Below are 23681 nucleotides of genomic sequence, written 5' to 3' on the forward strand. Positions count from 1 at the left end.
TTAAATAAGGCTACCCTACCTTAGAGGTGCTGTTAAGAGACATTATACAGTATATACCACTCACAGAAGAGTGTGATGTAAGTACTGGTATCCCCAGTCTCCAACAAACTACATACTCAGAATAAATGTTTCTTCTTAACCTGCTATTTATTAAAAAAAAAAATCTCACCTGGTAAAATATCAAATCTCTGTCCAAGTTAACATTTTTACACAAAAGCACAGTTTGGCTGAAAATGTGTTATTCGAGAAGCACTGCAGCACAGCTCTGTTTCTGATTTCAGGATTGCACAGGCCTTTCGCAAAGAAACACACTACTCTCCATCAACACAAAGAGCAAACAGCACAGACAGGACTGTCATGATAACAGAGAAAAGAGTAATAAATAAACTGACCTTAAAGCTGACACCTTCCTCAGTAATAACCTGTGTAACAAACAACACTGTTTAGTTTGCTTGCTAATTCCTTGCTCTCTATAAACACCTCCCTAAGAAAAACAGAAAAAAACAAGATTTTTTTTTTATGTTTACTCATTTACTAGGTACTTGATGTTTTCAAGGCCACAGCTTTAGCAATTAATGCTAAAATGAAAAAAACATGGAAATGTAGTTACTTCTTTGACAGGACTATGCTACACCAAATATTTTTACAGATTTTCACATTTTCAGACACTTAAATCTGCATGTCAAAGGAAACTACTCGTTTCTAGTGTGACCAGAAGACACATGACCTTCAGGGATCTGGGAATCCAGTAACACTGGCTCCGTGCTCAGAGACTGCTTTTATAAAATCTTAAGTGAGAAGTAAAAAGGTTTAAAAGATGGACAGGTAAAGGCAATCTTTATTAAACTTTATGGGACAAAGTTACTTCATTAAACTTTCTCTCGAAGTGACAAGGTGTAAATAATAAGGACTTCTTGTAATTTAACCATTTCTACTGAAGCTATTGTTTTGATTTTAGAGGAGGAAGGGGTCACACTGTATTTGCAATCTTGGATACAAAAGCATAACTAATGTCTTCCTGGGGCAGATCCAAGACTATATGCGTGTGTGTAAATATATTCAGAGACTGGAATGGAATCATAATATAATCATAATGGATATCTTATTTTATTACTTATATTTTCTTTCCAATTTTGAAAATATTTTAGGACCCAAAGGTATTGTGATAATGTTTTATTTTGTCGTGCCTTTTTTGATCATCAGATAAACCTTCATCTTTACAACTCTGCAATTTGATAAGAAGAAAAAAGAAAACATTAATTCACTATGTTAACACTTCCAGGTAACAAAATGAAAAACAGACCACATTTTAAGTCGCTTTCCCTTAAACTGTATTTCAGAAATCGCCGCTGCTGTTATTCAATATATTGAACTTTTTCCCAGTGAAAAAGCAAAAATATAAAAATTGTTTGGATGAAATTCCAACCGCCTTCAGCATAGATATGTCATATAACTAACGAACTGTCTCCCTTTTGTAAAGATCTTGTGAATTTAAACATCTATCTCTAAATCAGTGAGTGATGGCTTCGTATATAACTCTCAGTGGTATAATAACCTTGTAGATATCTGAAATATAAAATAAGATTTTTATGCATTAGTTGAATGAATGTATATATTGTTTAACAAAAACTGTATTCTTGTTTAAAAAATCTTTTTTATAGGTTCCATATCTTAACATCTGTGGTTGTACCCCTTAAGAGACATCATGTACTGTGTTCTAATTTAACTACAGCTATAGGGTGTTTTTTTCTGTTGCATGGCCTATTTAAGCTATATTCATTACAGAAGAATGTGCTGCTTCACACAGCTGCAACAGCAAAAGGTTACTGAAGAGTTAGATATGACCAACAGCTGCCTGCATACTCCTCCACAGTCTCCAACAACAAAACTAGCAGTGTGTGATAAGACCTCTAGACTCCTAACTGGAAGGTTGTGTTTAAATCCAGAGAGAGGCACTGCTGTTGCATCACTGAGCAACATACACTCAGATTGCTAACGTAAAATACCGAGATCTATAAATGGGTACAAAAGCAAGCTGATTTGGAAAAAAAGGCCTCAGAGAAACAAGTTAACGGATACAACACTTATTAAATTCCAGTCTCTCTTCTGAGCTCTTTTTGGTCAATGATCAGCAAATGAAAAGTAAAAAAAAAAATCCTGAAAATCTGGAGGCACAACTATTTCAAATATGACTGCGTAAACTGGACAAAGGCAAAAAAAAAAGGAACAAAGATAAAGAAAATCAGCAAATAACTAAGACTTGAAATCCACCAATATTTGGCATGCTTCTTGTGGGGACACTTTCTGTACATCCCCCTTTTTTTTACCATGGCACGGCACAGAGAAGAAAAGGTCTGGTCTGATACTACTTTACAGTCCAGCCCTGAAGTCCCCACTGGACGGAAGTCCTTACCACTATGCTTAAGAGCTCACAGTCTTAAGAAAAGCGCTTCCTGGATGTACTGCAGTTTCAATGCATTCTAAACTGTTCTAGCCATTGCTTGGAAGAGTCTGAAGGCCCAGATCACTTAAAGAAATATACTGCAGCTATAGGTCAAGTAGCCATCACACAACTATGATTTACAGGAACATCCTTGTCAGCATTTCTCACTCAACCTTTCTATTTGTTCTGTTTTGAAGCGATCAGATCTCATCTACGCTGCAGCTGTATTACTTTTGGCTGCTGGAGCTGAGGTTATACATACATTCATGCTATCTTACCCCCTAAAATGGAGGATACCTATAACAGCGAGTCATTCATGGGCAGTTACAGTTACAACCCTAGAGCTGTAAGCCTAGATTACAGCTAATTCTTACAGACATCCATAAACATTTCAGACCACACAGCCAACTTAACTTCATGTGGACATTAAGATTGAGATCTGGGGAATATAAACCCATCAGGCTGTCTGAATTTACACATCAGCCAGGTCTGCTGCTGCTGTCAGCAATGCACGAGCAGTAATGCTTCTGATGGGATGACTTACTATACATCCACCCTTTTTTACCATAGCACAGAACAAAGAAGAAAAGGGCGGGTCTGATACTACTTTACAGTCAGGAACTGAAGTCCTCACCGCTATTTTGGTCAGGGATGGGTCACTCCTATAAATACCCTTCTCTGAATTTTTGAACAGGCATTTAAGACAAATCTATTCCTCAGCATCTATAAAAACATTGGTACAATCTTACACTTATAACATCTTACATGAATAACAAAGCAAGAGACAATCTGTTCAGGTGTCTCTAAGGAAATTAAGTCCAAAGGCTAAATTTAACATTCTTTCTCCTTTTATAGCATTTATTGTATTACTTTTAAACCTAAAATTATCACTGGAATTTCAATCTCAATCCGTAGCGGTATCAGATAAATTCTACTGTTTCTGGACAAAACTGTGGAACTAGAAAATTTGGATATGACAATTTTACATGCTTACATAATGAATAATGTTAGTGCAAAGACTGCTAACCTAGTTTTTAGGCTAGAAGCTGAGAAAAATGCAGCAACTGGGAATTATATACTTTACAATGGCGCCATCTTGTGGGGCAAACTGGCATAAGTTTATAATGCAAGGAACACAAAGTACTGTACACTACTAATTCTTATGTTACCTGCCCAATAGATAATTTTAACATATCCTTCAATTCAAGAAAATTCTACATATTGACTCTTCAGGTTCCTAAATCACTGCAGGTATGAATCAAACTTGTAAACACCACTTAAATGAAAAGAAAAGCCTGTGTGATAGAATACCAAGAAGTAAATTAAGAGATTTCCCCAGCTGCTTTACTGTAAAGAACGAGAAATAAAAAGCTCGATGTTTGCGTTTTAACCAAGACAAATTAAAATGTGAGCTACATGTACTTTAGAAACAGATTTAACACAAACACCCGCTCCCCCCTCTACAAACTCTTAAACAGTCTAATGAAGCTCTTCACGGGCAAACTAAGGTCATGAGGGTTTGTCCTAACTGGTGCAAAAAGGAAAACAGAGCTGTCTGTACCAGACCAGACTACACTGATGTCTGCCACTGACCTGCACTGTCTGGCTGAGCTGAGCATCTAGACAACTCTGCTCGCATGTACAACCTTTGTCCACCACTATAGTATATTTAGTGGCTTAATATTTCTGCTGTTTTTTTTTTATTTATAAGCCCTGCAGACCTCCCATAGTGACAGACGTTAAGCCAACACAGATAGAGTTCTGTCTGAGCTGCCTCCTGCACTGTGTCCTGTCAGCCCCCCCACGAAGCAAAAACCCCAGTCCTGGCTCTGTCTTCGCCTACAGCTGCAGCATCTCTCAAGACGGCACATGAGTTTCACCGGTTCGGGGTTGGGAATGGTGGACAGTTTAACCACCGACTTGATCCAGAGATGAAACTGGGGCTCCAGTCTTCAGAAAGAAAAGTAACCCTCCGTGGATCAGATCCAGCACTTCTTCGACCATATAGCATCACAATATGTGATGGAAACAAGGGCATTCGTACAGGTGGATAAAAAACAAAATATAGAACAACAGGTTTTAATTAGGACCTCAAAAACATCATCGGAAGACAATGCAAACCAATCCACAAAGGTCCTTCGCAGGCAAAAGGAGGGATCCCTCTTCTGTATCGATTTAGAGATGCCGTTGCAGAAAGGAGCCACACACAGAGGGTTGCTGGCCAAGTGACAGCTGAAGGAAGACCTAGACAAGGTCTCCTGGGCAGCCGGAAAAGCCAGCAACCACCTGGATGATTCCCGAAGTGCAAGAGACTAAGGACATCCGCTTAAATGAATACAGCGATCGGGGAGGACAAAACGAGACGACGGAAAAGGTCAGGAGGTGAATTGTTGATCAGGCAGAAGGCAAGTGCAGAGAGACCACAGACAGCAGCCGGAGTGCAAACAACACAGACGCACACCAGAAGGAAAATGAAAAAGCAGGACTGCCCTTTTAAATCGTTAATTGAGAGCCCAATTTTTTTTTTTTTAATCCAAAAAGGGTGGGAAAAGAGGAAGGTACCACCAGAGGAGAGTGGTGAGCTGACATGCCTCATGACACCACGTCCCCAGACTCCGGGAGGAAGGCATTCGGAATCAGAAGGCAGGGGAGAGGTGGGGATTGAACAGGGTTCAGATAAGCGCAAAAGTATATTAAGAGAATGTTAATTCAGATTTAGGGAAAAGCTAGGAACAGGTTCACAAACAAGAGAGGACATTAGAGGCGTTCGAGCTTGGAATTGATTAGTTCAGGCCAATCTGAAGTTCCATGTTTATGTAAACCAAATCTAATTGACCATGGATGAAACGAGGGGGTTCCAGACCCACAACTCTTGCTCAGAAGGCAGTATGTTTCTCATTACAAATGCCCATGAATAACATAAGGATGATCATTTATAGCTATGAGCTGTGAATGAGTTGATGCACGCCAACAGCTGTATTTTAAAAAGCCTGGCACTGTGGCCGAAATGGTACGAGATGCGTGAAATTCAATACAAATAAAAAGAAATTCAATTATGGACATTATAACAACCAAAGTGTGTATGAAATATATAAATCTATTATTATAACATAGAGGTGGGCAATTTTCCCCAACACTCACTTACTTCGAGAGCCAGGTGGCTCAATGGAAAGAAAGTGAGATATATCTTTGGTCCTGCACACCGTACGCCTCGTTCATTTGCTACAATGAGGGGTTTGTGCCATGAGTATATCTAAATACCCAGCCACCAGTCTGCTTATGCAACAGACACGGTCTTTAAGAACTTTGTTAACATCGCAATGGAAAGCATTTCATTCGCACCCATTTAGAAAAGACAGAAACACGATAGGTTTTACTCCCACCCAAAAGATAAAAGACAAAATGAAGTTTGCAAATCAAAACTCGAGTGAGAAACAAAGCAGAACTGGGAGCTGCTCCACCCTGCCTGTGTCTCGGCCTCACAGCTCAGTTCATCCATGGCCAAACAGAAGACGGTTTACATGAGGAAGGAACTCAGATCCAGGAGTCTAAATCTACACCCAGAGTGCTCTTACCTTCAGTCCTGTTTTTTCATCATCACTACTGTTATGTGTAGACGGCGTTTCCTCCCCTTGCCGGGAAACCAAGACAAAATCCTCACTGTTTAGGGTGGAAACCGAGCCAGAAGAAACGCTAATTTTCCCAACTGAGGCCTTGTCATCCATAGCTGCTAAGCCAATCGCAGCTCATGAATGAGGAAAAAATTCTAAAAGCACCTAGAAAAAGAAATCATAAAAACATTGATGTATGTCTACTATATGAAACGGTTACTGTTGTTAAGGTTAGAACACTGGACCTACGAGAGGGAGTTTTAGATCATCAGTTCATTTTCATCTGTGCAATGCCGAGAGACGGTTCTGCAAAAAAGACTAAAAAAATGACTAACACAGTAGACGTTTTGTCAGTTTACACACGAGCATGCAAATTGGCTGTGGCTCTTGTCCCAGCTAAGACCTCAAGCATGTTTTTGAAACGGAAATTGGACATTTCGAACCTTGCAGGTGCTGTCAAAGTGTGATTTGCTGCCCCTACTTCAGCTCTGCCCATTGCACAGATCACGTAAAACAATTGCTACATTGCAGACCAAAAGGGTCCTCACCGATTTAACGGCTCTGCATAGCTCCGTGTTGCAAAGGAAGAGGGAGAGGTTAATCCAAAATATTTTTTTCCCCTTTTCATTTTCCAGCATGAAATTAACTTCTACCTCTACCTATTAGTTCCTAATTATTCTTAATAATGAATAATTCCTAATTATTATTAATTAGGTGGATGCTGCACATTGGTGGTGGTGGAGGGGAGTCCCCATTACCTGTAAAGCGCTTTGAGTGGAGTGTCCAGAAAAGCGCTATCTAACTGTAAGGAATTATTATTATTATATTCATGTCACTTGGATTAGATAAAAATCTAGTTTCTATTTAAAACTGGTTTAAATCAGTAACCCTGCCCTAAATATTTGGCTAATGATGTGGTTATGATGTGGCCTATTTTAAACTGGTTAAACCCCTACTTATTACTAGCATTGCAACAACTAATTCAAGGGTGTGCACCCAAATTCCAAGGACTTCTTTTGTAATAAGTTTTCAGAATGTTTGAACATTTGTTTTTCAAATGTCAACGTTGTGTGTTAAAATTTGAATAAAGGGTAAATGCGTGTTGATTTAATGCAATTTGATTTTAGGCTATTAGGACACAAAATGTATTACTTTGGAAAGGGTGTGTAGAATTTCAACAGGCAGTGCGCATGCACACTCTTTTCTCAGAAAAGGGGATCTACACAAAGCACTGCAGCTTTAAACTTTAAATCCTGTGTTGGGTGTTGTACTGAATAGCTTGAAGGCAAATGTGCAGTTTTAGGGTTATAATAAGTATTACAATAGGCCATGTTTATGCTATACAGAAGTGATTTTCCCACACAGAATTGAAATGCATTGTATGGACATGGTACTGCAGAAAACAACAATCAAAAAGCCGAAATATTGGTGATGATTTCTCTGTGACAGCTGTCAACACATGAAACATGGATTTGGGTAGAAGGAACTGTTCTTTATTTAATATTTTATGAAATTCTTCTAATTGCATCCAATATCTTAAACCTTAATGCAATACATATGCTTACCACGTTAATATTTTAAAAATACCCCAAAAAAGATAAGCAATTTCATGTCCATTGCTTAAGCCATTCTAAGACAGCCCAAGAACACATATTCAAAGACATCAGGTACGTCATAAATAACCCTCATTGATTTCTTTGTGGAATTGAAGCTTGCATTACGAGCTCATTTGCAAAACTTTTCAGAAAATACCAGCAGCATGCAAATTAAAGAAATAAGAAAATACTGGTGGAGGAGAAAATTCCCTATGTAAATCTGCAATACAAAATTACACGTGTATATGACTGCTACAGAACTTGGGAAAGCTCCAAGATCAAAAGAAACGTGCCCCTTTTTAGATGTCTATCCATGTCAAAGTATTCCATATAAAAGTGTAGAATTCTAACATTATGACATCAGTGCTAAAAGAAACCTCTGAATATTCCATGATTATGATTGGTTTCTCAAACATTGGGGGGGATACACTGGGATTTCTTCCAAATGCAGTCAAATAATGCTCCCCATACCCGTCCAAAACTATTGCATTGAGCAAGCCCAAGATCATATTACTATCAGTCTAATTACTAATTACTGCATCACTGCATTCTGCTTCAAAGCTGTTAAGGGCACTGTGCCAGCACAAAGACCTGAACAAAGTTTTTTCAGAAAATTAACAACATGGGATATTGTCTGTGCTACCAGCTTGGGCTAAGCAGCGCTACAAAACATTTTGTGCAAATGCGGAGAAAATTAAATCAAGCTGTACAAGCGCTGCATCTCTAGTCCTCTCTCTGTCTGCAGTGAGCCACTCTGTCCTCCTACTCTACCGCCATCGTCACACAACCACACCTCATTAACTTACCTGTATTATTACCTTTCTCTGTAAAAGACGTTCAAGCCTAACCTACACATTAAAAATGTCAAAAACTAAAAGCTTTACCCAAATAAGAATCATAATGAAGCAGTAAAAATGATAAATAAGTGGACTGGACACAATTTGACTTTACACAATGCTTTTCTAGAGTGCATCTATCCTGTTAATAAGGGAATACCTGTACCCTACTTTAGTTCAAAACTAATGTGCTTCTACTGGATCCTTGTTAAAATAGGTTTTATTTGTACTCATAATTGATAATTACTTAAATTTGGTGGTGCCAATCCACCCATTTCTTTCGACTGCTTAATAATCATGAACCTGACTGTTGGTTTCTGCCAGCTGCATATAAACCTACTCATCAATTTATCCAGTTGTTTAAAAACTTGAGCATATTTATTGGTAAATTCAGAAAAAGAAACACAAATATTGGCTTAAACTTTTCCTGTGATTGTTAAGGGCAACAGATTCCATTTAAATTCTCCATAGGTTTATTTTCCAGTTCCTCAGAATTATATTTAGATAAGTATTATAAGTTTTGTGGAATTCTAACACAAAGGTATTTAATTTTTTCGATCCCATCTAAACCTAAACTTTAATATACTGAGGCACTGTTTGACCCAGTGTCATAGTCTCTGGGTTTCCTACATTTAGTCTATATCCAAATATTTCTCCATACTATTTAATATCTTCCATTACTGCTGGAACTGACTGATTTACATATTTCAGATGCATAATTACAACAGATTACTATTTTATCTTTTTCATCTTCCTCTGGATAGATCGATTACTGGCCCCCTCGTTCTGCCAAAATTAGATAATTCTTCAAAACAAAATGTAAAAAAATGCATGTATTCAGAATACTATACGAGCATGGATTTCTGTTTGTAAAACTAAACAGATAAAAAGGACTTGATATATTTAAGGGAAATTAAAAACAACCCAGAACTGAAACCAAATGCATTACATAAAAGTTTTAAGTTATAGGTAGATAAAGGATAGGGGAATCATCAAATAATCACAATAATCATTTGAGGATTAATCTACAATATTCATGGTGAACCTTGAATATTGGTGAATTTCATCCTTTGATTCAGTTTATAGCAAAAACTTATGACAAGCCCAAAGCTAAGACTGAGTTGGGTCAATTGAGTATTTGTTGGGAGATGGAGTGAAAGTAGGAGAATATAAAGTCCTATCCAAATGGAGAAAAGAGCTACAAGCAGAATCACTTTCTAATGTTTGGAATGATGCTTCTTGGAATACGTGTACAACAGCTAATTATTGGTTTTGGAAGGAATATGCAGGGAAAATTCTGATGATATTTTTTTTAAACTCACATAATACAGTACAAGCAAAATATAATTTGTGATATAATTGACAAAATTGTGGGAAGACTAAAGCTCATCACACCCATTTTTGTCCTATTTTTAAACAATTCCAGGATGAAGTTATTTAAGTCATGGAATCAATTTATAAATGCCAACTCTGTGCCCAAACTACTTTCTTCTTGGAAGAACTCCACGGGTGTTGTTTCCGGAAAAGACAAACTTCTCTTCAGAATATTATGAATAACTGCAATGGCAAGACCACATTTACGAAATGGAATGGATAACATATGCAATAAGGAATCAGAGTAAGCTTTTTGAGGATTAGAAAATTAGAAGGATTAATATTATCTGAAATGATATTTTGTGAAATAATGAAAGATAAAGGTAATAACTGTTTAATTTCATGACTACTTTATGAATGTAGGTTAATTTAACCAATTCAAATATAAAGTATATTCTAACACCAAGAAATACACATATGAAATAATATATAAATCTATATAGGAATATAAATAATAATACATAAAAAATGTAGATATATGTAAACCTTGTTTTTTGGGGTGAGGGGTGGGGGGCTTTTTCTTGTGTGAGAATATGTTCCATTTCATAACTTTTTATATGATAATTGTGGAAAATACTGGATGGTAATACAAAACCAATTAAAAAAAACTAGTGAGCTTTTTCTATTAAGATATTTATTTTGTAAATTGTACTCATGCATACTTTGACATAAAAAAAGACTTGAATACTCTCCACCTCAGTTTTGTTTAATGTTTCTGCTGTTTGGCAAGTGTTTGTTGTGTTCTTAAAATAAAGAGTTGTTTAATTTACCAATTAACTGTCTGGTTCCTTCAACTTTCACTCAGGAGAAAACATCTGCCTTTAAACTTGAAAGAAACAATGATTTAACATTTATCGTGATAATTATCGATATCGACTGATATGAAAATTTGTATTGTGATAATGTTTTCGGCCATATCGCCCAGCCCTAGCTGTAATTACACTAAGTGTACCGACTTAGGATTTCATTTCTTTAAAGTACAAATCACAAATCTTTACAACCCATGCAAACTGGGGTAGCAAAAGACAATTGCATGTTGAATGTGGGGCATGGCTAACTATACTCAGTCATTAAAATAAGAATAAACAACAATCAGGGGAAAAACACGTATGCCTCTAGGACAGGGGTGACCAAATGCACCGAAGAGTCTGCAATACATTAAACTAGATACTTGGTGCAACCAGTCACAATGATCACTTTTTCAGGTACCTTAAAACGAATCATTCTCGAGTTATAGATTTATTTGGATGACACTTTTATCCAAAAAGACACTGTGCCCATTTAGACAGCTGGGTATTTTACTGTGCTCTAGGACACAGCAGCAGGAACTAGCCTGGGATTTGAACCCAGGCTGCGACTCCACACTGCTGCCCCATAACATCTGGAGAGTGACAGATGCCATTAAAGGGGGCAAATCTGTATGACATTTCCCATTTTGCTCCTCACAGTATTACGCCGGATACCCAGTTCATCACGTGTCCTAAAACAACAGCAATCACAAGACAATCAGTGAGAAAACAATGCAATTATTTCCAGTTTTAAATACAGATGGACTGAAAAATAACTGAAAATATTTGGCTAGCACTACTTGCATCTATAGTATCTTTAGCGAAGCTAAAGATACAGAATCTTTCCGGATATCAAACAAGGTACATTTTGTACTGTCCTGTAATGAATGCTTCATCCAGATCCTATCAGAAAAGCACTCTCTACATTTCAATTAAGGTGTTGCTCATTACAGTGCGGAGATCAATGACAGCACCATTACTGGAATTGCTCAACTCTTGTCAGTTATTCAGAATATTCTAGGAGCCCGAGTATTCTCACACAGCTCATAGCAATGTACGATTGCAGTTATTTTAAAAGTGGTTATGTAAATTTTCATCTTAACGGTTAAAAGAAACGGATTGTCTTCCAAACCCCAGGTTAAGTTCCTGGTGCTGTCACCCAGGGGAAAAAAAAACGAGGCACAGCCTGCAGGCCATAAGGGTGGGATTAAGGCATGACGTCATCAGCTGACAGTCACAATCAGAGCGCAGTTAATCACACATCAGCCTCCCTGGACCACAGAGGAGCAGAAATACCAGGAGTCACAGCCAGTGCTCCCCACCTGCGACCCAAAGAGATGCGCAACACCTCACTATAGCCGACGTCTGGAATGTGATCATTTCATTCCAGTAACGGGCAATTTTCTGGGGGCCATCAATTCACAATGGATAAGATTAACCTCTCTGAGGCTTCTAGCTTTCCCCTGTCAAGCCCTCTAAAATCTACCCGACTGAAAACAGAACTGCACTACGCAGACAACCTCCAGAAGCCACCTCTCCGTACACAAATTCCACCCTCCCCCCCGAATGCACAACCTTTTTCAGTGTGTGCCGAATGAGTACAGGGCACTGAGCAGTGTTTACAGTGCTCGAACGGTGAGATCTTTTCCCTTGCCAGGCCATCATAAAATAAGTTGCCGTGTGTGACCCATCCAAAAGTTTGGCATTTCAAACAAGTTGCCTGGGAAGGCCTTCCTGCACGTCTCTGAACTGAATGCCACTTCAGGTCAGGTTATTTTTAGAATCCAGATTCTTCTCAGCCCTCTAAGGAAATATAAGAAAGGGCTCTTGGGCTCTTCCATGAAAAATCCAACAGATGCTGATGAAAGGGGTATTAAGCACAAAGCCCTTTCGTGATCAGACCGCTAACGCAGACTTCAAAGTCTGCCCGCTCTCCAATTCTCTCTCCCCAAAAAAGGGCACAGAACGCTGTGTTTATAGCCGTGAGAAGACAAATACAGTATCGCCCCTTTTGTGAGAACAGACACAGGAAAGTATGAAAATACTACGGGGTGAAGACAAACACGATCGCATCTTGCTTTCACAAGGCCTCCTGCAAACCACAACAGAAAGAAAAGGCTGTTCACCTGTCACTTCCCTGGACAGATTCACTCTCCAGCCCCAGACAGAGTCTCACTGCTACCAGCACCCCACCAAATAAACCCTAGGAACTCAAACCAGCTGTTCAGGCCTGAGACCTGGATCATATGTCACTAGCCAGCTGTGACCAGGGTTCTCCGAAACCAAGGGTAGGATTAATCAGATTAAACCCTCTCTGCCCCCAGCAATACTGATTCCCTTCCTTAATCTCCCAGGTTACAGTTTGCAAGGTGTCCTCCTGTCTCCTCGAACAACTGTGCTGCTTCAGATGCCTTTCCTAGCATCCCCACCTCCTCATTCTTGCTTTATTTGCAGATTTCATGGAGGAAACTGCCTCATCACAGCTGATGCACCCGGGACGGATTATCCAAGATCATAAAAGGACTGGGGGAACATTCACTGTAAAGTTGTATAATGTCAAATCCTATGGCACAGTGAAAAAGGCTTTTACTTTTAAAAAGAAGGCAAGAAAAGCGGAACGTGACAATAAACTGAAGAAAATGCAAAATAAAGCATGGGGCTATGAGGCCAGCAGCCATATCACCCTGCAACTCACAACTGGCAACCCACTGAAGCTCAGCAGGTGTGAGCCTGGTCAGTACCTGGATAGGAGACCTCCTGGGAAAAACGAAGGTTGCTGCTAGAAGAGGTGTTAGTGGGGCCAGCAGGGGGCGCTCACCCTGTGGTCCATGTGGGTCCTAATGCCCCAGTATAGTGATGGGGACACTATACTGTAAACAGGCGCCGTCCTTCGGATGAGACGTAAAACCGAGGTCCTGACTCTCTGTGGTCATTAAAAATCCCAGGGTGCTTCTCGAAAAGAGTAGGGGTGTAACCCCGGTGTCCTGGCCAAATTTCCAATTGGCCCTTACCAATCATGGCCTCCTAATAATCCCCTTCTATGAATTGGCTACATTACTCTGCTGTCCTCCCCACTGATAGCTGGTGTGTGGGGAGCGTTCTGGCGCACTATGGCTGCCGTCGCATCATCCAGGTGGGGCTGCACATTGGTGGTGGTGGAGGGGAGTCCCCATTACCTGTAAAGCGCTTTGAGTGGAGTGTCCAGAAAAGCGCTATATAAGTGTAAGCAATTATTATTATTATTATTACTTTAAGCACTGTTATAACATTTTTTAACAGTTTTCAACAGCATTTGATGACTTACATTAAAGGTGCACTGAAATAATCTTTAATGTATATTTAATTATGTTTCACTGCTACATTACACTGCCAAAAAGTAACTTAAGCTTATCAGAAGAAACCTGAAGGAGATGTTAAGTGTTAAGAACACAGAAGCAGCCCTCTCAATCAAGCAAGTGCAAATCTTGAGCAGCAAATCTGAAGCTTTCAAAAGGAGAACAGAATTAAACAAAGGACAGACCCGAAATGCAGGCACGCAACTCTTACTGCTGGACAAAAGCAAGATTATATCTTAACTACGGATTTTGAAACACAAAACGTGTTTCATGGGATGAACAGGGATTTGTACCCTCCAGCTTCTGCTGCACAGCTGAGCCTGAGGTTTACCTGCACACAGAGAGAGTGAGAAAGCCCAAGGAACACTATCTTCAACTGAAATGACTAACAAGAGTTCTGCTGGGCGTTGCTCATTCCTGCACAACCAATCAGGCCTGTTGATCTAACCCAGTCACGCTCTTTCAATACAGCACCCTGATAAGACCTACCCACAGGACAGGGGAAAAAAGGCACAAAAGAAGCTGATCACAGACGAGATGAGATGCATTCTTATATTTCCTGATTGCAAGGGCTTTCTTATTTTGGAAACAAAATGCTTTGCATGAGTAAATAGATAGATAAGACTTTATTGATCCCAAAGGGAAATTGATGAAATGGGTATACAACAATATCCAAAGTGGGGTAAGGTGGCATAGTTTAGCTAATCTGTGCTGTAAACTACAGGTGTGAGCTGCTATGTGCTCGTCCTTCCTCCTCTCAGATCTTTACAGCAATGTGGCAGATTGCTCCATAACGTGTATTGCTTATTACATTTTTGTAACGCGCACTCTGCAAAACTCTACTGGTGGTTAGGTTGTCACCTCTTTTAGTTAGACGTGAAACTTCTGCTCTATAAAGCCTCACCTACGGTACAAATAAAATTCACAACGCAGTGTAAATGAGGGCTTAAATCTTTCAATTTGTTGCTAAGAAAAAAACGTTTTGGGTTTTTTTTTTGCTGTAATTGTTTATCATATATTTGTATATCTGAATAATTATTTCTGCCAATTACTGTCTTACTAAATAAGGATTTCACAGCTGACTACTCACTTGACCAGGGCTGGATGAGTGAGACAGAACACTTAGCCCTGCTTGATCGCCTGCTGTCTGGGTGAGGTGAGCCTCTCTGTAGGCTGAACACTCAGGAGCCCCCTACCTGAGATCAAATTAAATGCAATCTTGATGCTCAGGAGCTGGACAGAAACGTACAATGCTCTAATCGTGCTGTTCAAAAGTGAAGACTGATGCTCTGGAGCATTTAATAACTGGGCCAACTCCTAATTCCCCACAATGAGCTCAGGTCACACGGGATGACTTACTGACAACTCACAAAGGAAGGCCAGCTGAACTCCCATTGTATTTTAAGTTCTGTCTACAACAATAGCAGATTTAAGCAACAGGCATTCCCCTTGAAATGCCTGTAGTGACATGCCACGTAGTTTTCATCTGCACATAACAGGCTTGTCCACTACTGAACGTCTACAACAAAGCTTCCCTACTATCGCGAATCAACAATTCAAAATTGTTTTGAGCAATCAGCAGCTATATCACCCAGTGGACTGCCAGTGGTGAGTTGCTGACGCTCAGCAGGTGTGAACCTGGCCAGTACCAGACCTCCTGGGAAAGCTAGGGTTGCTGCTGAAAGAGGTGTTAGTGGGACAAGTAGGGGACACTCACCCTGCAGTCTGTGCGGTTCCTAATGCTAATGTAAAAAGGCGTCGTCCTTAGGACTAGACGTTAAAACCAGGTCCTGACTCGCTGTGGTCATTAAAAATCCCAAGGCATTTATTGAAAAGAGCAGGGGTGTTACCCCAGTGTCCTGTGCCAAATTTCCCCTTGCCATGACCTATTAATAATCCCTATCTCTGAACTGGCTTCTCCTCCCCACTGAGAGCTGGTGTTTTTGGAAGCGTACTGGCACACTATGGCTGCCGTCATATGATCCAGGTGGTGCTGGAGGGGAGTCCCCATTACCTGTAAAGCACTCTGAGTGGACTGTCCAGAAAAGCGTTATATAAGTGTAGGGAATTATTATTAGCATCATCATCTTTGTCACGACTGAAAATCTCATCTAAAACGAGGTGAATTTCCGACAGCCCACAGATAAAGCTCAGGACAGATTCTGGCTCACAAGCTGGTGTGATAAATAGCAGATGCACCAATAAACCACCATGCTGCTTCCAACTTGGCAATCTGGCAACTCCCAGCCCTGCAGGACTTGACTGGCTACGCTAGCTAGGCTCTCTTCAGACACTTCTAAACTAAGTAGAGACAGATCATCCCCTCTGTGGCTGCAAACAAGAGATCGCATTGACAGGTAACTAAAAAGGCTTCTAGTTCTAAAGGCTGAAGTGATGAAAATGCTTAAAGATGGCCAGAACTCAGAGCCCACTCTGTGGACGCTCAATAAATAATAAAGAACTGTTGCAGTACATCAAAGATCACCCAGCTGTTACAACATAAATGTCTTGATTTGCTGCCTCAACCAAACTCAGATACTGAGATCAAACCTCACAATTACATCATCTGGATTGCAGATTTCAATCAGCCCAAAACCACAAGGACAGCTCTATAATTCACCCACGAGTATCTCTTCGTAGGTGCGCAACTGCTAGCAGTAGCTAAATGATGCAGCAAACAGTTAATAGATTTTTTTATCCCCCGTGCCAAACAGGAATGGTGTGAAAACAGTGAACACAGACAACATGTGGCTTCCTCCCTGAAGCATTAAGACAAAGAACTCTAGAATCAACCAGCGAAAAAGGAGAAGTCGTGTTGAGTGTTAAATGCAAATTCTCATGACATGGGAACGCTCTCATTGTGTCCATCCACAAGGCCAGCTCTCCGCATTTTTGTCTCTCTTTATCAGGGATCTGCAACCTGTCGCTAGCCCTCCAAGGCAGCTTCCTACAGTGAAGGAAGCAAATGCCCTGGCCATCTGCCTTCTTTAAGAGAAAAAGAAAAAACACACTCTGGGCGGCCTCCTGCTCCCTTTGCGTGACAGACCTGTTGCGAGCGTGCCAGAGAACGGCTACACCAGCAGCTGGAGAGCTAAGCTAGAGCTCAGACTGGACAGCGAAAGAAAGCAGTGGGCTCCAGACAGCACAGCACCGGCATCAAAAAAAAAAGGCCTCTTTTCTAACAAAAAGTGTGTTGCTGTTACTGGGACTGTTACTGGGCAGCGGAAACTGCGCCAGCTCCAGTGTTCAAGGGAACGTTTCCGCAGGTCTTTCCTCCCGGCGGCTGTCAGGTGTATAACGCTGCCCTAGGCTAGGACTGTTCGCCCTTCATTTGCTCGTCTATGGACAGCACGGTGCTCCATTGTTCTTTATGGACAATCAGTCTGTATAAACCTATGCACATTATGCACATATTTTATTGTTTTTTACAGTGACTATGATCATCACATTTTGCACACACCTACGTATTTATTTTTATTTATTTATTTTAGATTTATTTTGTTGTCGTTTGTTTTATAACTAGCCTGATGTCTGTTTTTGCTGGTCTTGGGCTGGACTGCGGTAACACATCAATTTCCCTACGGGATTAATAAAGTCTTATCTACCTATCTTGCCATCCCAATGTCGTATACATCATGTGTTATGAGTGGAGTGTGTGGGGTTTTTTTTACAGCGGCAGAAACAACTTCAAAAACGGGTTACTGCACAAGTCAAAAGCTGGCCTACAAGCCTGCCCTGGCTAAGCTTTGTTCAACATCACAGCTGGCGCGTTCCCACTCACCACAAAGAGTGTCTTGCAAGGAGTCGCAATTCCTTATGACTACTGTGGTGCACCCTTTCACCCCCACCTCCGACAGCAAGACCAGGCAGACAGGCTTGGGAAAACGCCTCTGGAAGAGCAGGAGGCAAGGGGAATCTGATCAGCCCCAGTCCAGCCACACCTAAAGGGCTCACTCTGCCCCAAGGACGATGGGGAGAACAATTAAATGGCTTCAACTTAAGGATGATCCTTTGCCAAGTCTGAAGCCCAAAACAGATGATCGAGATCTACAAAAAACCTGACAGGCAGCTATAGAGCCGAGGTTCACTTTGAACACTTAACATGCAATCCTGCTTTACTCAGATCTTTCCATTCGTAACTCTGCTATACTCTGATAACGGCCATATAGGATTCATTCATTTTATTTATTTGTTGGCTTATTATAGAAACCTATTATATAAACCAAGCTATCTTCTTCTCCACACAGAACTACAAAAATTGTTAATAAGGTATTTGTTGTTGCCCTAATTTGTCTTGGTTTGATTATCGCAGAAGGTATAGATTGATTGGTATATTATGAAATTCAAGCATTTTCCAAGGACTAAAGCTCCGGGCTTCAGATGAAAGGAGCCCAGGAAATAACACTCAGAAAAGCCCATCAGATTATCATTTAAAAAGGTTTCAAAAGCACATTCTACCACATTCTGAGGTCCTGGACTGAGATGTTGCATATTCTGTGCTCTTCCCCTGATACCTTGCCAAGCAGAGCACAAATCCAAATGAGACTAAAAGAAAGCTTCCTCTCTAATCCCTGGGTTTGAAAACAGAATTGCTGACTTTTAAACCCTAACTTCCATTGTACTCGCTGCGCCGATGGGGAAAACTCAATTTTCTTTCCCAAGGTTTTGTTTTTTTTTTGAAAGCCAGCCCTTGGGGGCGGCTCAGGTGGAGAAAACCGAAGAGGCAGCGGGCAGGCGCACACAGAACAAAACTGTGTCGTTTGAGATGCTGCTTCATGGCTTCCCATGCAGGCGTTTCCTGTTCTAGTCCGTTAGTGGGTCACCAGCCGCAAAATGTGCTCTCTCGCATGACAACAGCCTTGTTGGGACTCCACTCTTTCTGCCCGCAGGCGATAACAGCTTACTTCGCCTCCGCGGCTCGGGAGCACAAAGGACAACACCCGAGAACGCTGGCAGGCTTACCGCCGCTCCTCGCGCCCTCAGGGGCACCGGCGGAGCACGGCTGGACTGAACGACTGCCAGCTGCCTGCGCCAAATGACTCCCCGCAGCCTTGAACCTGAAGGGCTGGCTGAGCGGAGGGCAGGCTACCACATCCGCCCGCGCACTCAGAAAGAGAAGGGCCGCGTCAGCAAAGCGCCCCTGCTGCTCGGGCTCTTTAAAGACTGCGACCCGGGCTTCTGCTCCGCGGCGGCCGCGCGACCTGGCGGCTCCGACGAGACGAGCCGCGGTTCAGAGGGCCGGCGCTTGTGGATCTGCTCGACGCGGCCGTTTTTCCCCCAAACGCATCTGACATCATTGACACTCCGTCCCTCCAGGCTGCTTGGTTCTTTCCAAGAACCAAGCATCACACCTGCAAATCGCCGAAGACTCCCTTCCCACGTCTCGCCAGTAGAAGCTTGAAAAGGTTAAGCTAAGCTACAGTTCTGCTCACTTCTGCAGAACGTGTCCCACTGGCTGGAACAACTGGTTAGACATGAAATTGCGGAAAGGGGATTATTGTTGGTGTCAGCTACGTGGAATAAAAAAAACGTTTCAAATTTCAACAAAGACGTTCAACAACAACACAGGAGTAACTTTAACAGCCTATTACACTGGGAAAGAGGGACAACAGCCACACTTTCACAACACATCTTTGACGACACCAAAACCCATTCCCTCCCCTCATAGTTCCCCTTTGACCCCTGACCTGGTAAAGGTCAGCCTAAACGACAAGGTGGCCTTGACCAGAAGGGTCAACCTGGGCTGAATTCGGCACTGTGATCCTACTATCAAGTGGAAGGCCGCCATCAGTTTGTAATGAACAGGGGCTGTGCTCAACACTTTCAGATGGGCACAGAATCAAGAGTGCCAGCTGATGCCCAAAACCCAACGCTCTGCATGTTGACAGGAACATCTGATGGTCAAAACACAAAAGAATCACCATAGTGTGGAAACAGCCAACAGAAAAATTACTCAAGTCAGTGAGGCAGACAGCAGCCGCCTGGAATAGGAATGTCAGCCTCATTTAGAAATGGCACCATTCACATTTCAATCTTTGGCTACGCTCACGGGTGAGCATTCAAATTTCTGCCACAGTTACGCTGGCGGTGGATTTAACTTGACGCAATGCATGGTTGTGGAATTAGCATGAAATTTCTCCTCTCTTTAATTTAAACTTACAGCTGCTCGGCCGCGTCAGCCTGCGACACCGTGCAAAGCTTATCTCTTATTTTCCAATTGCTCCAAAAATAAGGGTGCCTTTTTTTTTCTCCCTTTTTAGTCTTTAATGCAATCCACAAAACCAAATGGGGTGTGTACCTTGCATTGCAACACAATGCTTTTTATTGACCAATTCAATTGTGTGAAGTACTGGGTAACACTACATTGTTTAGCTACTGTTGCAGTCATACATTGTACACAGTACAAGAATCACCATATTCTTGTTTGGTCAGACATTACGGTATCTCCCAGCACACCTGGGTTACACAGCACCAAAACAAAGGCCTGTCTGTGGGTGCAAAGCAGGTGCTTGCATTCCACTGCACAACTGCGCATTAATTACTCCTTATTGTTTTTCTGCTTTAAAGTTCACAGTTCCCCAATTCCAACGAGCTATTTTACCAGGAAAGCAATGTCCTCACTATTTTTCTTCGCCATAGTGACCACCTTTTATGTTACCTTAGCAACAGGCAATTCGGGCCTTCCTCACGATCAACATGAATTTCACAGGAGTGACAATTTCTCACTTCCCAACCTGTTCTGCTGTACAGTGGGGCTTCTGGCATCAGGCAGGCTCTTAGCTACGGTGGAGGATGATGCTCTAATATGTAAAGCCCTTGGATATCTTTTTTATTTTTTATATATATTTTTCACTCTCTCAGTTCCGTTCATATTAGACAATAACAACGACAAACAATTAGTCACAAAAGAAAATTATTATTTTTTTAAATCCCTACTAATATTCTTAACATCGGGTGCCATTCAAGTATGCCGCTAATGGACCCCAAACATTCCTATAATTAAGTTTCCCCTGTAAATTATATGAAATCTTTTCAAATTGAACTTGTGATACAGCCTCTATAATCCATTCTTTGTACGACGGTCCTGTGCCGTCCACCCATTTTCGCAATATTCATTTTTTAGCAATAATACAAAGAGTACAAAAAAGTATTTTTATATCAAATAGCTACTTTAACCTTTGATAAAACACCAAGGATACATGTAATGGGAGTAAGTGGAATTGAGATATTTAGGTGTCTGAGAGCTTTCCCCACCGTGGAGGTCCAGAATAACTGTATGTGCTGACAATACATATCCACTGTGTTGAAAGGAGCTATATAAATGCACTCACTAATTAATCGGAACCCAGGTGTTTTCAAAGACTAAGAATCCTTTCTCCCTTGATCTTGTCTGTACTGGAAACACAACCCACAACTGAAAAGATAATACTGTAATCACAGATTGGCGTCAATTAAAACGCAGTGTAGTTACAGCATGGCAGTGTCATGACCTGACTGAGCAGTTAAGTCCCTCTGGTTCTGAACAATTTTTCCTCTGTTATGCAGCTTCGGTGCAATTTAACACAGCTCCCAGCAGAATAGCAGGGTACAGTTCTTCCTCGTGTGCTTTGAAAAACGGAGCTTTACAGTCCCAGACACCAGAAAATACCCTTTTCTTTCACTGGATCAGAGCCACCATGCTTTTCTTTTCCTGTTCTTGCTTGTTAGAGAAACAAGTGTTTGTCCATAAATTCAGGCGCCCCTTCAAATTTCTGGAAAAATAATATTTTTTTCTTTTTTTAGTAAGTTATGCAAGTGCAATAGATGTGATGTGTGATGTATTCAGAAGTACTGAATGTGTTTCCATAAACAATTTCCCCTAGGGGACAATAAAGCTGATCTATTAACTATTAAGTCACTCGTTTCTGTATTGCGTGATATTATTTATGTACTTTGAATGTACAAATCTGTAAAATTCACTGGATGTACTCTGGATATACATTGCTCTAACTGTCTCATTGAAGCCAGAGGAAAATTTCCACTGAATAAAAAAGTATTTTCCAATTTCTGATAAGGGTCACAGCAAAATCAGTATAGTAAAAGCATTACCGTAGATCATAAAAACATAACTGCTCCAATACTGCAACTATTTGATATTTATACAATACAATATACATATAACGTGGACCTCAAACATAATGTTTCATAACATTTCAGAGATCCCGACTCCGATCTGTACATTTGTGATATGGATGACTTTTTTTACACTTGTAAAGTCAATAGTGGTGTATCATCACAAAAATATCCATATTGTCAGAAGTATTACTTTGAGGGCAAGAATTAAGTGAACAAGACAGGATGCATTCTGAAACCCGATACTTAAAAGTAGCAGGAAATTATTCTCTGTGCCGGACCTGTGATTGCTGTATAGGTTTTATGTGCTTGACCTCACATGACCTTTCCTCTTGCTTAAAAAAGCAGCTAATTTCACGTTCAGGATCAAAACCCTGGGTGCAGTTACAGAAGTCTGAATCTCCCAGCATCAATTGCACATGTATTCAAAAATCTCTTCCTGTTAGAAATTATTATTTTCTTCAGAATTCACCTTCCCAGTGAGAATGCCACTCACCAGCGAGCAAATAAACGACTTTCCTATCAGAACTACTGGGCTTTACTTTGTGTGACCAGTTGTTGAACCAGTTGTGGATATAAGGGGGCGGGTTTGTTGATTTAAGCTTGCATTTCTCAGGGCCTTGTTGAGTTTCCTGAACAAGTATAAAAGAAAAAAATAAAGTTGTTCTTGTCATTAACTTCACCATCACTTACTAAAGTGAGTTTCAGTTTCAGGAACCTCTGTTTGGAGTTTATAGGCTTATACCTGAATACAAAGTTGTTTGGGGAAAGACTAATAAAAATGAGGGAAGTGGTTTAAATTGCAGCACACAACACTACGTATTTACAACTACTAATTTATGCATCATGTGGTATTCTATTTTTTAGTTTCAATTTCTTTATACCTACATCGGTTCCTGGAGGTGTGCAAATCATATACTGCTAGAAATAAAAGAGTACCGTTACTAAGGTGTAGTAATTCACAGGACTGTGCAGTAAAATATCTTGTATCTTCACACCAGCAGACACCTGTACTTGGTGGTGGTTGTGGTGGAGGGGAGTCCCCATTACCTCTAAAGCGCTTTGAGTGGAGTGTCCAGAAAAGCGCTATATAAGTGTAAGCAATTATGATTATTATTATTGTACTGGTGCTTCCAAAAATCAAAGCGTTTCTCAAACCCTAATTCCGCCGAGATTAATTGACCTCCGAGAATATGAGCTTGACGTCATTGTCGACCAATGAAAAACCAAACGTCGGTTGAAAAAATTCAATTTCAGAATTCCGTAATAGGTGTCCTACGCCTTTTTTTTTTTACAGCTGCAACCCGTTGCAACTGAATAACTTCGTTGCCGCATCTTCCGACTTAAATACTCATAAGAAAATGAGTTTTTGAGCGTTTTTAATCTACAGTGTGACTTGCTCTGTCTGGGAGCTGCAGAAAACCACGACTTGACACAGCACTGACAACGAGCAGAAAAATGACCCATTGCCGTCTTCCCAAAGTAAAAGAAATCTGCACACATATGGGACAGCATTCCTTTATAAATAAGAGTTCAACCAAAACGATCACACCGTTCATTATCGTTAAAATTCTGCAACAGTTCAAC

The 23681-nt window shown here is 40.7% G+C and overlaps 1 protein-coding gene across 5 annotated transcripts in view; it reads right to left on the minus strand.

The window, feature by feature from the left end:
* Positions 1–23681, minus strand: part of rabgap1 (RAB GTPase activating protein 1) — a 145348-nt gene that overhangs the window by 120454 nt on the left and 1213 nt on the right. For 2 of the 5 annotated variants that reach the window (XM_088615292.1, XM_088615291.1), the window contains exons 2-3: positions 6019–6219; positions 393–422 (exon numbers count right to left, since the gene is read on the minus strand). The exons of 1 other annotated variant lie outside the window; for it this stretch is intronic. In XM_088615292.1, coding sequence (XP_088471418.1) covers positions 393–422; positions 6019–6168 — 180 coding nt within the window. In that variant the 5' untranslated portion in view covers positions 6169–6219. The remainder of the gene's footprint in view (positions 1–392; positions 423–6018; positions 6220–23681) is intronic. 2 more of the 5 variants (XM_088615293.1, XM_088615295.1) reach the window with 2 other exon arrangements.

This window comes from Lepisosteus platostomus, chromosome 21 (genome assembly GCF_059453375.1).
Source record: "Lepisosteus platostomus isolate fLepPlt1 chromosome 21, fLepPlt1.hap1, whole genome shotgun sequence".
Classification (NCBI taxonomy): Eukaryota; Metazoa; Chordata; class Actinopteri; order Semionotiformes; family Lepisosteidae; genus Lepisosteus; species Lepisosteus platostomus.